Source organism: Solanum pennellii, chromosome 10 (assembly GCF_001406875.1).
Source record: "Solanum pennellii chromosome 10, SPENNV200".
NCBI lineage: Eukaryota > Viridiplantae > Streptophyta > Magnoliopsida > Solanales > Solanaceae > Solanum > Solanum pennellii.
In genome coordinates this window covers 61,715,325-61,731,853 of record NC_028646.1, presented here as the reverse complement: position 1 = coordinate 61,731,853, position 16,529 = coordinate 61,715,325, and the positions used below count along the sequence as shown (strand labels likewise).

Sequence of the window (16,529 nt, the reverse complement as noted above, 5' to 3'; positions counted from 1 at the left end):
GTACCATAAATATTTTATAATTTCATATTTATATAATGAATTGTTCATTTTCTTTGTGAATGTAGGTCAATGACCGAATCACTCTTTTGATATATTTCTCTTTTTTTTCTTCTTATTCATGATCTTTCGAGGTTTGCTTTGCTAGCTTTCGCATGACACATAATCACACAAGCATAAATAAATCAATCAAGATGGAGCTCAAGATTGTTGGAAATTTAAATCATAGAGAACAGATAATTAATACTTGATAGCTTGCTACTCAAGATTGTTAGAATACCAACTTGTAGCTTACTAATTATTACACGAGCGTAATTGATTTTAAAATTGAAACTCTAGCTGTTAATGTTTCATTATTTTTAAACTTGTTAGATGAAATATATTTTACACATACAATATTTATTTGATATGATTTAATATTTCTTTTATATAAAATTAAAAATCTATCTAACTATTCGGTATAATTATTAATTTATATAAAAATCTATGACTTTATTAAAAGCCTAATGATCAATTTAATTCAATCCGTTAAATCGATTTTTAGAAAAATCATTGACATCCCCAACTAAAAGAAAAAGTCAACTATGTTTTTAGGCAATATTATAAATTTAGGAGATATCAATATTTAACAGCTTATAAGTTAGCTCCAATTTCAGCCATCCATCTCCTTATCCATTTTGTCTAATAATTCACCTCAAACATATCACTCAAATGTTCACTCGTCTATTTTCTCTCTACTTTCCAAAACTTAGATCACTCCACAAGCCATCACAACCAGGTAAAACCAATCTTTTTTAGACTTTGCTTTTGTATTTCTTTCATACTAAATCACTCTTCTTAAAGATATATATTTCTATGTTGTCCGGACTCTCCAAGAATGTTGTGATATCGTTGTTGAATTATGTAAAAATGCATTACTTTTGGAGGATTCGACACAACTCAATGACATTTTTGGAGAGTCTTGAGCAACATACAACAAAGCTCTATATAGTGCAAATTGACTTTGTTACTTCATAGAAAAAGGCTTGAATTTATAAAGTTGAAAGAAGGTAATTTAGAAGAGTATATCTTGATTTCATGAACTAATATTTTCTTTTAATTCTAGAACTTAAATTATAACATTTGAATTGAAATTTAATTTTTAAGTAAAAACTGAAAATATCATTATCTTTTAGATTAATATGTAAATTCTTTTAGCCTTCAATCTCACTTTTACCATCCCACTTCATATGTAGTTTTAAATAGTAGTGGTCGAGTCAGAATTTTCAAAAGGAGGATTCAAATATAAAGAATTGAATACATTGAGAATCTAACATGTACTGTATATAAATAATAAAATGTAGTTTTGATTTGACATAATACATAAATGTGTCATTTAATTTGGTCTCAACTGACATCTATGTCTCTAACTTTGAGTGTGCACATAATCTTGTATTTAATTAAACAAGTATACTCATTCGTCCTAAGTGGCAAGTTCGGTCCTATATGATGTCTTACGTGTATTATGCCACGTAGGATGTTTGTGCCTACTTGTTCGATTTTTTTACAAATTTAAGTGTCTACTTGAGCACTTCTGAAGCTGGTTATGCCTTTTGATTTTATATCTGTGCAATTTTCTGGCGAATGTGGATTTGAATGAACCTCCTGACTCCGCTACTGTGTATCCCTTGTTATATAGGTTGGTGGTCAGAAAGCAATGGCAACAGGTTCAGTGACACTCTCTCCAGCAGCAGTTACTCTAGCAGCCAGAGTTGGCACAAACAAGTGTTCCCAGAAAAGAACCAAAGTGAAGTACATTAGTGGCTTGAATTCATTTGAAGGGCTTAAGGCACATAACAATGTTGCCTCATTAGGCCTCCCTTTGAGTACTGAACAGTCATTTGCAAACATTGTTAGTTCCTTAAGAACAACATCATCATCATCACAAGGCAAAGGCGGAGCTTTGTCTTCTACTTGCAATGCTGCTGTTGAGATTTTCAAGATTGCTTCTATTATTCCAGCTCTGGTTCTTGTTGGAGTAGCTGTTGGTTTTGTACTTCTTCGAATCGAAGCTGCTGTTGAGGAAGCTGATTGAATAGTCGGTTCGCTATTGTTTTCTTTTCTCCTCACCAAGATTGACTTTCTCTGCATTAATGTAGAGTTTCTTTGTTTTGGTTATGTATATTGAACTAATAAGCATTGAAAAAAAATTGAGTTTTCACATGTTAAAATCTGTATTCTGTTTCCTCTCTTGACAGCATCGTACTCTATGGGGCCTTAGTGTATCGAATTTTAATATTTTCGTATCATTGAGATGATATGTGTGATCCTTAGGAGAGGGAGGAAAAGGAAATTGCGGAAACTTGAACGTAGCATAACAATTAACATCATTTGCTTGGGTTGATTTATTGCCAAAAGCTTAACTTTTGTGTAGTTAGAAGGCCTATGATGATACATTCTTGATCTGTCTCATACTTGGAGTAGTCATCCGAAGCTAAGGCCAAACAAAGAAAGTCTATTCGAGTTCAGAAGGAATTCATTAATTCGATTGATGGCTTCTGAGTATTGCCAACATAGTGAAAAATGGAGGCTCTACTAACTTGAAACTAAAACAGATTATAGACAGAATTGTCAAGTTGAAATATCTTCCACTACAGAGAGGGAAGCCAAGTGGCTGACTTTCTCGCAAAACTGACTTCCACGTCTATGCACACTAGCACGTTCCACTCCTTCATCCAGCTACAAAGACAAGCTAAGGGATTGGTTCAACTCGACAAGAGGCAAATGCCTAACATTAGAACTAAAGCTGATAATGCGAACTTCTTCATCAGCTAGTTTGTCCATAGAGAAATGTTTTTGTGCTTTCTGGTTTTTTCGGTGATAGTATATCACCTCCTATTTTGGCTTGAAAGTGTTGTATTGAGGTTAGCCTCAGTCAGCTCTGCCTCTTTTTGCTGAATACAACACGACCCCGACTTTAAATTTAGTAATTGAATTTAAAAAAAAAAAACAACACGAAACTAAGTTAAACTTTCGTTCAATTGATAAGTACAGCTAGACAGTCTAGTGACTGCAATACACAGAACTAGTACCACGAAGACACCCCAGAACTCGTCCTCCTCACACATCGATTGAAGTTCATTTATTTTTGCAATTTGATGCCTAATGTACATTTCTTTATTTACTAGTTTACTTCAAGCAATTAATTGTTACAGGGTTGTCTCTGCCTCTATTCTGAAGCTGTTCATACTTAGACAATAGAGTCCTATCTGCTCGATTTTTGGCGAACATAAGGGAAATACCAGACACAAGAATCAAGATAGCTGCAATTACCCAGCTAAACTGCAAGTTCGCCATAGCTCGAGCTCTTGTATCAGCTTCATCCGTTTGACACATGATCGCTCCATGCACAGAGCTGCTTTCAGGACCTTCACTTGATTGCATAACACATCCTTGTGGAACAAAGTGAGGAAACCATAGACTAAATCCCATGTTCATAAACCAAACACCTTGGAAAATGACTGAAATTGAAAGAACAAGTGCTGCGGGGAAACAAGAAGGGAAGCAAGTGACAACAAGAGCCGAGATAAGGGCAATACACACCACAAGCTGCAATAGCCAGTGGTAATGACCTTCAAGTCCTACATGATCAGTTGAATGATAATGAAGCAAGAAAAGCTCCTGACCGAAAATAGACATAGCAAGTATGCCTAAGATCCCATATAGGATCTCATGTAAGTTACTTATCTCAGCAAGAAGAGTAAAACCCGCGAATACAGTCAAGTGAAGGAACATAGTAGCATGTTCAATGTTATGAAGCTTGAATGATAAGTGAAGAGAAGGTAAGTCTATGAACTGGATAACTATGCAAAATAAGGAGAACGACAAGACAAGAATGAGATCGATGTGTTGTAGAGTAGGGAAGGGAGTAGCCTTAAAAGGGTACCAAAACCTTGATTTGAATTTTGTAGTTCCATTATGATAGTTAGCTCTAATAGTACTAATTGTATGCCAAAAACCAAGGAGGGCTAAGGCCAAGCCAGGTACTAGATGTCCAAGAAATGTCCCCATTTAAGTCTAATATTCAGAACTACACTAGAGTAATGGTTAAATACAGACGCGAATAAGAGAAAATTACTAGTGTTGTCAATCTGGTGCATTATACATGTGTTTCCACCATCAAAAGGCCAGAGGATCAAAAGTGTATTCCATTAATAAACAACCTTTAGGATGAATAAGAGTTAAAGGACACAAATAATCAAGGTGGCGTGGCGACATGAGAAATGAAACTTTTAACAACTATTAACAGAAAGAAAAAGAGTCATCCAGGTTCACTAACTACTAATTAAGCTCCCGCTATGTGCCAGGTTTAGTGAAGGGTTAGACCATATTGAATCTACTGTATACAGTCTTATTTTGCATTTCTACATAAGGTTATCGTTTGCATAATTTGCTCATGTGACCTCTTGATCACAAAACAATAACTTTTACCGTTATATCAAGGAATTATTAAGAGAAAAAGGACAAAAGATATTTGTAATGAGTCTCATTTTTTGAGTGTTGTGTGCATGCAAGTAAGCCTTTAGTAACATAAAAGCAAGATTTTTTGGAAATGATATACACTACCATTAACCTATAGTGGACAGTGATATATATCTCCATTATAATGTATTGGCAAATATGGTATTTCCACTTGTTGCAAACACTGACTGCTGATTGTAAATTCTACGTTTATTAAACATGAAATGTGAATAATAGAAGTTGTAAACAAGGGTTAAAAGACAAGCGAATTAAGATTGATCAGGATTGCGATTTTTTGTAAAAAAAAATTAAAGTAACGAAGTAGAGATCGAATACAAGAATGTAAACTTATTGCTAGTCTTCACTTGTAATATAGCTAAAAGTAAATTTAAGGATATATTATTAACTAAGACTTTATTCGAATGGACTCCACGTGTGTTTTCTTTATATAGTCAATTTCGTACAACCAAGTAAAAAAGAAGATAAAAAGAAGAATGAATCATCATCCACATTATCTAGCAGTCGCAGATGCCTAGGGGAAACGGAAAGCTTCTCGTGGCTTTTAAGGGTTTTTATTAAGAGTTACATGCTTTTATAAGACTTTGAGATAACTTATTATGTCATGTGATATATTTAAGATATATTTAAATTTATTTATCAAATCCATCAAATGTTTAAAAAGAGATCAAATTAAAATCATTTTAATTCGAGAAATATGTAACTAATGGCCCTTGAATCACGAAGATCAAGTCTAAATCAACCCAATTCAAGAAATACACCACTAACGGTCCTCAAAACATGGAAATCAAATCAAAATCATCCGAATTCAAAAAATACGCCACTAACGATCTTCGGATAAATTTTAAGAAAGAGAAGAATCTAGTGAAGGACAGATTTGTACACGCAACGTTTATGAATAAAATATTCATATTTCTTCATAAAAAAAGGTAGAAGAATTGTTTTTAGGCTATCAATAATTCAAAGATTAAAACTAATAATTTGCACCAAATTTGAAAAATAATTTTTTAATACGTTTCACAATATTTAGCACTCAATAACTAATTTTCCTATATTTTTACAAAATCCTAAATATTAATTAATCTCACCAAAAGACATAAACGGGAAATATTCAGAAGCCAGATGTTACTAGGTACCTTTCCCCCAATTCAATCATCTATTGTATCGATATAACTAATGCATTTACATACAAATAATTTGTATAAAATTGATGAAAACATACTAATAAGAACTAACAATACATATACTTTAACCAAAAAAATATACATTACAATAACACAAATACTAAATCCCTAAAATAAACGATGAATCAAAGTAGATGAAAAATATTCGAATGAAGGTAAAAATACAAAATATACAAATAAAAATCTGAAAAATTAAAAATCATCAATGTTTGTTACCTAAAATTGGAGAAGCACGTCCGCCCCTATTGATAATTAGTTTAAACTATAACTATATTTAGTAATTCACTAGTAGATGTTTGTCGAGTTACATAATTTTTCTTTTAAAAAATTATATCGAGTCAAATTTGATTGTCCACATGGGTGACTCATGAGTCAAAAACTTTTTAAATTTTTTTCACTCGATATTCAATATTCACATTAAAACTCAATAAAATTTATATTCACACGAAAAAAATTCACATTAAAATACCTTTTTGATATATTGTGTAATGCATAAATGGTACTCCTAAGCATGTATAACGTGTAATAGTTTCAATTTTCAGGATTACAGCCAGTTTTGCTTTTGGCTTTTTCTAGCTAATTAGTTAAATAATTATTTACTTAATATGTATTCGTGTTGCGAGAATGATTTAAAATAATGATTTAAAATATAATAATTTTATAATAATTAAAAATAACTTGTTGAGTTTTTTCCCTTAGGTACCACAACTATGCTATTTTCATATTGAATCATTGAACCGCCCATAATTTGTTCCTTTTAAACATCTTGGAACCAGATTTTGTAAGGAGTATTGATAGAGGATACATACGTTGTTCCAGAACTCGTTGGTTCAATTGATAATGAAAATGTTCGAAAATAATTATGTTTTACTTGAAGTCATTTGAACACATTAGAAAACAAATGAGACTAACACACAGTTTGTCTTCATTCCTTCAATCAAAATCACTCAAATACGAACAGAATTGATCAAGGCATTTACAATAGAAAAGTCGATCAAAATCAGGCAACGATTTTTAAAACGAACAAATTATGGGTGATTCAATGATTAAATAGGAAAATGACGTAGTTGAGGTACCTGAGGAGAAAACCTAACAAGTTTAGGGATCTATTTATGAGTTTGGCCAAATTAAAAGAAATAGTAGTTGATGACATTTTAGAAATAGTTGTTTTTTGGATATTTATAAATAATCAAATGGCTGATTTTTTTTCAATGTTTTGAATAGTTTATTTTATTTTATTATTTTTAAAAATATATGTTTCATTGTTTTTATTATGTTTTAAAGAGTTAATTTTCTTTATAATGTTATCCTATTTTAATCAGTAAATTATATTCTAGGAATTACTATTTTTCTTTTCTTTAAATCAAATTAAAAAGATAACAACATTACATAAAATTTTGAGATCCCACTAATTTCAAAATAATGAATTGACATTCTTTTTTCCAAATACAATATTGCAATATTTATTTTTAAATATATTGCAATACAATTCAGTAGAGCTGTCAATATGGGTTAGTCCACCCCATTCGGGCTAACCAATACATGCTTCGACATTTTACGGATCAGGCCGGGCTAGCCCATTTCTAGTGTGGGCCAGAAAATGATTGGCCCAACCCACAAGTACGTGGGTTACAGGTTTTCCGGGCCAACTCACTTTTTTTTAAAATTATATTATTTTTAGAATTATTAAATTAAATTATAAATTATAATTTAAAAATATTATCATAAATATCGACAAAATAATATTACATATGATGTTAATGCTACTACTTTTAATCAAATCCACAAATAAAATTATCTTTATAATATTTATTTAATTTTTTTCAGATAAGAATATAAATATCTAAATAGAAATATTAACCTAATTGTTTTGAGTTTAGATTCTATTTAATTTTAAATTTTAATATTATACTATATTTTTTAATTAATTTTCATTGGCCTATGGGCCGGCCCTACCATATATCTCAAGCCCCATAAATCAACAGACTTATTCAGGCCGGGCTAAAAAACCCCTTTCTCAAATGGGCTCCAAAAATCCTAACCCAACCCTATTAAATCTCGGGTTAGACCAGACCAGTCCAACATGCCTAGCCCATATTGACGATTTTACAAGTATTTCATTGCGTTTACAATAATACTGTTTCCACAAATCAGAACCACATTGATAATTTTGTGGTTTTATATAACTTTTTAAGTTTAATTTTTTAAAAAATAAAATAAAAATTTTATTTTTAAATTGTTTTTAATTCTTCAATGTATATAGAAATTATGTACTGCTTATATATAAGCATCTTCTTTTATTCTCGTATTATATATTGATAGATTTTCCTTGTAAAGTAACCCTATTTTAATGGGTAACCTATATTTTAGGAATCACTTATTTTCTTTTCTTAACTCAAAATTAAAAAGATAACATTACATATAAATTTTAAAGATCCCACTAATTTTAAAATAATTAAGTGACATTTTTTTTTCAAATACATTATTGTAATATTTATTTTAAAAATATTACAATACAACTCAATTAAAAAAAAATTTCGTTTACAATAATTGGGTTTCCACAAATCAGAACACACATTGAGAATTTTGTATTATGATAATTTTTGTGGTTTTATGCAATTTTTAAATTTATTTTTTTAAAAATAAAATAATAAACTTTATTTAAATTTTTATTAATTTTTTAATTTATATTTAAATTTTGTGGTGCTGACATGTAGGTTTTTTTCTCTCCTATTAGATATTGATATATTTTCTTTATAAAGTCATATTATTTTAATATGTAAACTATATTTTAAGAATCACTACTTTTCTTTTCTTAAATGTTAAAATTAAAAAGATAACAACTTACCTAAATTGTAAAGAGCCAACTAATTTTAAAATAATTAACTGACAATCTTTTTTTCAAAACAATATTCTAATATTACTTTTTAAAAATATTTCAATACTACTCAATAAATTCTTTGTTTCATTTACAATAATTGTTTTTCCACAAATCAGAACCCATATTGAGAATTTTGTGGTATGATACATTTTGCGGTTTGACATAATTTTTAAATTTAGATTGAAAAAAAATAAAATAAAAAAAATTAATTTTAAATTGTTAGTAATTTTTTAATTTTATGGTGCTGACATGTAGACATTTTGTTAAAAATAAAATTATCCTATATTAATCAATAACCTATATTTTAGGAATCACTACTTTTCTTTTCTTAACTCATATTAAAAAGATAACAACACTACATAAATTTTAAAGATCCTACTAATTTTAAAATATTTAACTGACACTTTTTTTCCAAATACAATATTATAATATTTATTTTTTAAAAACAATTACAATACTACTCAATCAAAATATTTTGTTTCGTTTACAATAATTATGTTTCCACAAATCAGAACCAAAATTAAGAATTTTATGCTATGATAATTTTTGTGGTTTTATCTAATTTTTAAATTTGTTTTTTTAAAAATAAAATAAATTAAATTATTTTAAAATTGTTATTAATTCTTTAATGTATATACAATTTTTGTGGTGCTAATATGTAAGCTTTTTTTTCCTCCTATGATATATAGATAGAAGATTCTTTATTACTTGTATAATTGAGTAATTAAATTGTTTGACTATTTTAATTAACTAGTTACTACTGAATTATTTTTACTTATTGTTAATTTTACTGTAGTTATCTAAGAGAATCGGTTACGTTGCATAATTGTTAATAGGGGTGTTAAACATAATATGAAAAATCGATCAAATCGATCAATCTAATTGAATTAAATAGAATCTAACCGATTTATGTTATCTTTTTAATAAAATCGTAAATTTTTATTCAAGTGTATAATCATCCCAAATAATTTGGATGATCTTTCTAATTTATTGAAAAAATAATTTTTTTTTGAATGGAACAGAACAAACTTACATGATATAAATATATTATATATATTAACCATATGTTAAATTTAATATATAATATGTTTTATAACATTTTTAAAATATAAATATAATCTAGGTCCTAAGCCTCTGGTGACTAGACGACTTTGGGTCATTACTTTTTAATTAGCCTTTACTTAATAAGGTTTAAAAATAAAGATAATATAATTAATACTCTATCAAACAATACAACAAACCTATGCAAACACTCCTATTAAATGTTTAAAATTAAGCAATACGGCAACAAAGTTTATTATTCTTTTCTTCTTGGTGAAGAATCAAAACGCTTCTTCAAGAACATCTTTGCGAAAAAAATATTTAAATAGCAGTATATTTTGAATGATATTTTAAAAGTAAGAAAAAACCGTGTACCGATATCGATACCGAAGAGAAGCCGATATAATTGGGATAATTTTAAAAAATCTAATTTTGATTATATATTATAAAATACCCAAAAAATTGAAATGATATAATTTTTAAATAATAACTGACTGAGCCATATCATTGACACCCCTAATTGTTAGTATCACTATAACAAAAATAATTTTTAGCGGTAATAAATAGACACATTAATAAAGAGTGCTAAAATCTTTACGGGCGTTAGTCTAGTGCCATTAGATCCATTGTCGCCAAAACCTTTAGGGACATATATAAAGAGTGCTAATTACCGCTAAAAATACATATTTAATGACCAATTGCTAATTAATTGCCGCTAAAGATCATTTATGATTTAGTGTATGCTAATTAGCTTTGTTAATTAAATAATTTATTACTAGTTTAATTGTTACCTAGCTATTTACTTAATTTTTTTTGTTTATCTTTATACTTATTGAATCCGTTTCGCATATGTAAGTGTTGTTTAATAACTTTGATTTTTTTTTTCAAAATAACAATTGTTAACTAGTATATGCTTAAATCTTAATTATTTTAGGGTTGAAAAATCATTAATTACGAAACCTCTATTGATCATTTTTCATACTTACAAAAAAGGAATCTTTCAAAAATAGCAAATATTAGGCCTAAATAGGACTATATAGCTATAGTTTGCTCAATTATGAATAATAGCAAAATGTTAGGAAATGAGGATGGAGAAAGGCGAGCGAGATCCGGAATACATAAGAGAGAGTGTATTTTTTTCGTGGATTTTTGAGAAAAAAATACAAATACAAAATGATTTGTATCAAAATAAATACATATTAAGAGGAGAGATAAGCGACATTGTGAGAGAGAGGAGAGAGACGAGCGAAATCGAGACAGAAATGAGAGATGATTGTATTTTGTATTTATTTTACATTGTATTTTGTATTTTGTATGAATTGTATTGAAATACAATAAATTGTATTTTGTATTTATTTTGGGTTGTATTCTTTATTTATTTTGTAATTGTATTTGAAATACAACAAATACAACTGTATTCATCCTCTTTTTGATTGGATATATTTGACAAGAGAGAATGAATGCATATTGTATTAATATGAATACAAATACAATTAATGCAAAAATACAAAATACAATTGAAATAAAAGACAAAATTCTCGCTTATATTCGATTGACTGATACATGAATTGAATGAATTTCTTCATATTGGCACGAGAGAGAAAACAAAGAGGGGGAGATAGAGGGTGAGGGAGAGAGAGAGAGGAGAGAGGGGGGGGGGATATTTGCTATGAAACAACATATTGCTTGTTCTTTGTTATAATATTTTAAAGGGCAACTTTCACGTATAGCATACATAAAATTTATATTTATATGTTATAACAAAGTTTGCACAATTGCGCTCCATAGCAAACACATATATGTATAATTCACTATACATATACAATTTAAGCGAATTGTATAAAACGACGTGTATAAAACGAGAAAGAGAAAGAGACTTGAGCAGATAATTGTATAAAACGAATTGTATAATTATAAGTGTATAGGACAATCATATACAATTTGAATTTGTATAAAATGAGAAAGAGAGAAAGACAAAATAGACTTGGACAGGGAATATACAATTGAATCGAATTGTATAAAACGAGAAAGAGAGAAATTATACAATTTGAATTTGTATAAAACGAGAAAGAGATAAAGACAAAAGAGACTTGGGCAGGAGAGTACTTTTATTGTATAACTATAAGTGTATAGGACAAAAATATATGTATTTGCATGTGTATATATAATTTTCTCTCGCTTTCTACAATTACAAACACAATTTATATAATTCTATTGAATAAAGCGAGAGAGGCGAGCGACAGGAAGCGAGCGAGAGAGGGAGAGTGGCAAGTGAGAATATGAGAGAGAGAGGGACTGGCAAACAATTTGCTATGGAACACAAATAAATCAAATGGTAGCTACTATATTTATTTTATATTATTAATTTGTCATTCTATACAATTATCCCAATTTTAAAGCTATAACTATTTTTCATAAATAAGTTGCTAATTTCCATAATTTATCGTACAAAAAAGCCTTGAAAAAAGGCCCTTTAAGAAAATACGGTTCAGGATCTTGAAAAAAATTAATAATGAATGATAAACTTTAAACTTACAGAAAAAAATCATCTACCATACTTCCAAAGAATGACTTGAAAAATGTATATTAAAAAAAGGTTTTAGAGTCGTGATAAATGAAGTACAAACAATAAATATCAAACATATATACACCATATGTACTTACCCAAAAAATTTGAAAAAAAATAATAGGAAAATTACACAACAAAGCAAATTTACAAGTACTATTTAATTACTTATCATAACTATAGTTTGCTATAATTACCACTTGCGACTAACATTATACATTAATTACGTGGACTGACTTTGAGTTGATATAATTAGTCACGTTTGTGTATCTATAATTCACCAGAATATACAAATACATATGTATAATATATAATTATTTAACCTATATACATATACAATTGTAACACCCTAAAACGAACTAAGGTGATCTAGAGCTTCTTGATTGTTTCTTGAATTAATTTTATAATAAAATGAGTTATATTAGTGTCCTTAGGTAGTGTGTGAAGTTTGGTTAAGTTTTGAGGTCAAACGTCCAAGAACGTCCATGACATTCGGAAGATATACCTTAGATAGTGCTTGTGTGTTCTCATGTGTTTGAGTGAGTTTTACGTGTTCGTTTTGCTTGAAATTGGTGTGAGATGTTCCTAAGACCTACACGACTATGTTTTAGGGTACGACCCCACCTAGGACCCACAAGGGGCCCTAGAGAAGGGCCCAAGACTAGGACCCAAGACTGCCTAGGCAATGTCCACCAATGAGACCAATCGACGGCCAATGGTCCAACCAAAAGCTTGTCGAATTGGTCCGTTGATTGGACCTGAAGGCCTGCACGTTTGGAGAGTCTCAGACCCAACCAACGACCACCACCAATGGGTCGTTGATGGACAAATGGTCCGTTGGTTGGAGCCGTCTGTGAGCTGCCAAAAAGCTGTCAAAAATCTGATTTTGCTTGAGGTGTTTGGTAAATTCACTCCAAGTCTTTTATGAACCTAGGGTGATAGTTTTAGGGTCTTTTAGGTATATTAAAGTGGTTCAAACCCTAAGACCTAATTTTAGACTTCATTTCCTAAAACCCAAAACCCCTTTCTCTTAAAACTCTCTCAAACTCCATAGAAGCTAGAAGTCAAGAAGGAGCTAGGAGGGCTGTTGGTGGTCGATTTCTTCATCAATATCATTAGGGTTTCTGCTATTTAAGGTATGGTAGTCATCCTTGAACTCTCTTCCATTCAAGGAGTCCTTTCTAATGAATTTTCAAAAAGGGTTTTCAACCCTAACTTCTTCTATCTTTAACTCTAAATGTGGGTCTTGCATGAAAATGTTTTAAATGGTTCAAATATTATGCCTCTAATGTTAGTTGGTGATTCTAATGCTAAAACTTCAATGAAAACATGTTAAAGATTTTAATCAAATTTTGGCTTAAGGAATGGGTTAACTAAGCATTATTTTGTAGTCTTTGAGATTTGGTTTCTTTGGGTTGATGTTGTTGTTTTGCTACTGCCCTAAGGGATATTTTATGGTGAATTCTTTAGTAAATTGTAAATAGGTGTGAAAGATTTGGAAGAATGGTAAGTTGGTCTCATTATTAACTCTCATTATGAATTGCTCTTGAGTGGTATGGTCCACCTTCTTGGTGGCAGTATTTACTTGAATTGAATGAATGTGAAGTTACTTGTGTATTGTGAAAGAGGCCATGAAGACATATTATGTGAAGTAAGATGATTGTGATTTTTTTCTTGGTAATGTGGCTTGTGAAGCTTATTATGAGAAGTAGACTAGAGTTATGTCTAAATGAATTATATGACTAAGTGAAGCATGTTAAAGTGTGTAATGTGATGAATCAAGGTCTAGGCATATATTGAATTGAATATAAATGAAATGATGCTTATGTGCAAGGTGTGTTCACATGTACACACACACATACACACTTGAATTAATGAATGAAGCTAAGTTAAGTCAAAAAGGGGAGTTTTGGGGTGAACACTCTTCGCGAGTTGAGATGAAGTGTTCAGTAGCAACCTCACTACATTCTAAGAGCTTTCTAAGATAGGTCAGAGGATGAATGCCCTTCGTGAGTTGAGATGTGGTGTTGATTAGTTATCCTCAACCTATAGTATATAATGTTTAGAATCTGCTGGGAGTTATGCCTAGCACTGAGAGGAAATGAAGAAGGGTAGTTACACTTTGTGAGTTGAGATGTTGTATTCCAATGTACCTCTTCAGATGAATACTCCTCGTTAGTAGAGAATGAGTTACTTAGTAGGAAATATCCTTATCCCTTGACTATGCGCCCGCATAGGTGTAGCTATTGAGAAAGCCATGTAAAATCTAAAAGAAATACCTCACTCTAGGCAAGTGGGGGACCCTTCTCCGTTAAGAGAAGTATCTGGATTCCATGTTTAGCTCTCATGGTCTATGTCGGTTAAGCTAACCCCCACAAAAGTAATGAAAGTACAAAGTCTTCTAAAAGAGTGTACTACTTAGGGTAGGTAGTGGAATGGGACACTATCTATCCATTGCACAAGGTAGAAATTCCGAAATGGAGTCTTGGTGAATTTTATATGAATTGAAAGTACTAAGTCTTTTGAAAGAGTGTACTACTTAGGGTAGGTGGTGGAATGAGATGCCATCTATTCAGTGCCCTAGGTAGGCATTTCGAAAGGGGAATCTTGGTGAGTCTTATTTGGATTGTAGCTAAGTCTTCTAAACGAGTGTACTACTTAGGGTAGGTGGTGGAATGGGACACCATATACTCATTGCACTAAGTAGGAATTCCGAAAGGGAAGTCTTGGTGTGTTGTTTGAGCGTTTTTCTAATGTTTTGTCATTGAGTGGGGACTTGTTCTCCTGAGGAGAGTAAGCCTAGATGGGGTAGTCTTGGGGATCACCTAGGTGTGTATTGAAGGAGGTGTATGGGCATTTCCTTCATATATTACCTTGTTGAGTCTTAGGATAACCTTAGCTAGGGAAACTCCTTCAGAAATGAGTTTACTTCCTCTTTGCTTGGCCTTGGAAGTTCACTATTTTGGAGTTAATTTGGTTTACGGTAATGTTTCAAGAGTTCACTGTAAATTTTGAAAAGCTTATTGTAAAGTGTCTCTTTTTGTTAAAATTATGAAAATCCTTCTCTAAGTGTTAAATGATGATTCTTATGTTTTTTACTCTTATATTCATGTATCTTTTACTTAATTGGCATGAAAACATATTTATACTAAAATGTCCCTTTTTGCATGTTTTTGCATATGCCATACTTAGTACATTATTTGTTCTAACCCCATACATTTCTATTCTTATAAGTATAGGTTTGGAAGCAAGGAGGAGTCTAGAAGGTGAAGCTTGGGAAATCTACTCTCTCAAGATTTGGTATGTCCTCATATATTCTAGGACATAGTCTATGTTTCTTAGTTTTGTTATTAAGACTTACTATGTATTTCTTTCAAATATAAAGGGACGTGTCCCTCAGATACTATGTCGTGTCTTTAAATTGGCTTGTGACGATGAGATCTTTTTAGTATTCATGAAAGAATTCCTTTTTATATTAAATATCGTGAAAAGTTTTAATTCCACACTACTTTTCATGTCTTATGCAATGAATGATAGTTAAAGGGCTTGTAAAAGTCTTACAAGCCACGTCTAGTAGAGTCTTGTTCAATGGTGTGAGTCGCGACACATCCATGGACAATAGGCTATAAGATGATAGAAGTTTCACTTTCTTCATTTTTCTAATGTCGTGCCTTATAGTTGAGTTCTATAAGATATATCTCTCAACCTCTTTTCTTTGTGTTTATAGGACATGGATACGATGAACCGCTAGAAGGGAGGAGGGATGTGTAGCTAATCAGAGGATCCCTCCCCGTGTTGACCAAGTTCCTATAGTTGTCTTAGAGGGAGAAAATGAGGAGCTTCCATTCAAGAACCTCAAGTGCCTCTAGAACCTCAAGAGCCTCAAGTGCGTTCTATGCCCCAAGGTCCTCAAGTTCCCTTTGTTGAAGGGGATATGACTAATTCGGAGTTGAGGGCTGCCCTAATGAATTTGACCCAACTCATGACGGCTCAAGCTCATGTCATCAATAATCATTTTGCTGCCCAAGCTATCCAAGGAGTTGGACCTCAACCTCATGCTAGTATTCCCGTTTCTAGAATTTGTGATTTCATGAGGATGAACCCTCCTACTTTTCATGGCACTGAGGTGGATGAAGATCCCCAAAACTTCATAGATGAGGTTTTGAAATTAATGGATGCTTTGGGTGTGACCCCTAGGGATAAATCGGATTTATCCGCTTACCAACTTAAGGATGTGGCTCAAGTATGGTTTGAGCAATGGAGGGATGAGAGACCCTTAAGAGATGGTTTGGTTGATTGGGAGATGTTCAAAGAGTCTTTCCTATATAGATTCTTTCCCCTA

The 16,529-nt window shown here is 31.1% G+C and overlaps 2 protein-coding genes across 3 annotated transcripts; one reads left to right on the top strand and one right to left on the bottom strand.

The window, feature by feature from the left end:
* Positions 1-624: 624 nt before the first annotated feature.
* Positions 625-2,231, top strand: LOC107002549. Of its 2 annotated transcripts, none has more exons than XM_015200609.2 (2): positions 625-775; positions 1,676-2,231. In XM_015200609.2, exon 2 carries the CDS (start codon positions 1,694-1,696, stop codon positions 2,069-2,071), a length of 378 nt encoding a protein of 125 aa, XP_015056095.1. In that variant the 5' UTR covers positions 625-775; positions 1,676-1,693; the 3' UTR covers positions 2,072-2,231. The 2 variants fall into 2 exon arrangements, with proteins under 2 accessions (XP_015056095.1, XP_027768234.1); XM_027912433.1 differs by lacking the exon at positions 625-775 and adding an exon at positions 824-1,046.
* Positions 2,232-2,993: 762 nt separating this feature from the next.
* On the bottom strand, positions 2,994-4,095 carry LOC107002548 (transmembrane protein 45B). The gene has a single exon (XM_015200608.2). It carries the CDS (start codon positions 4,045-4,047, stop codon positions 3,166-3,168), a length of 882 nt encoding a protein of 293 aa, XP_015056094.1. The 5' UTR covers positions 4,048-4,095; the 3' UTR covers positions 2,994-3,165.
* Positions 4,096-16,529: the final 12,434 nt, after the last annotated feature.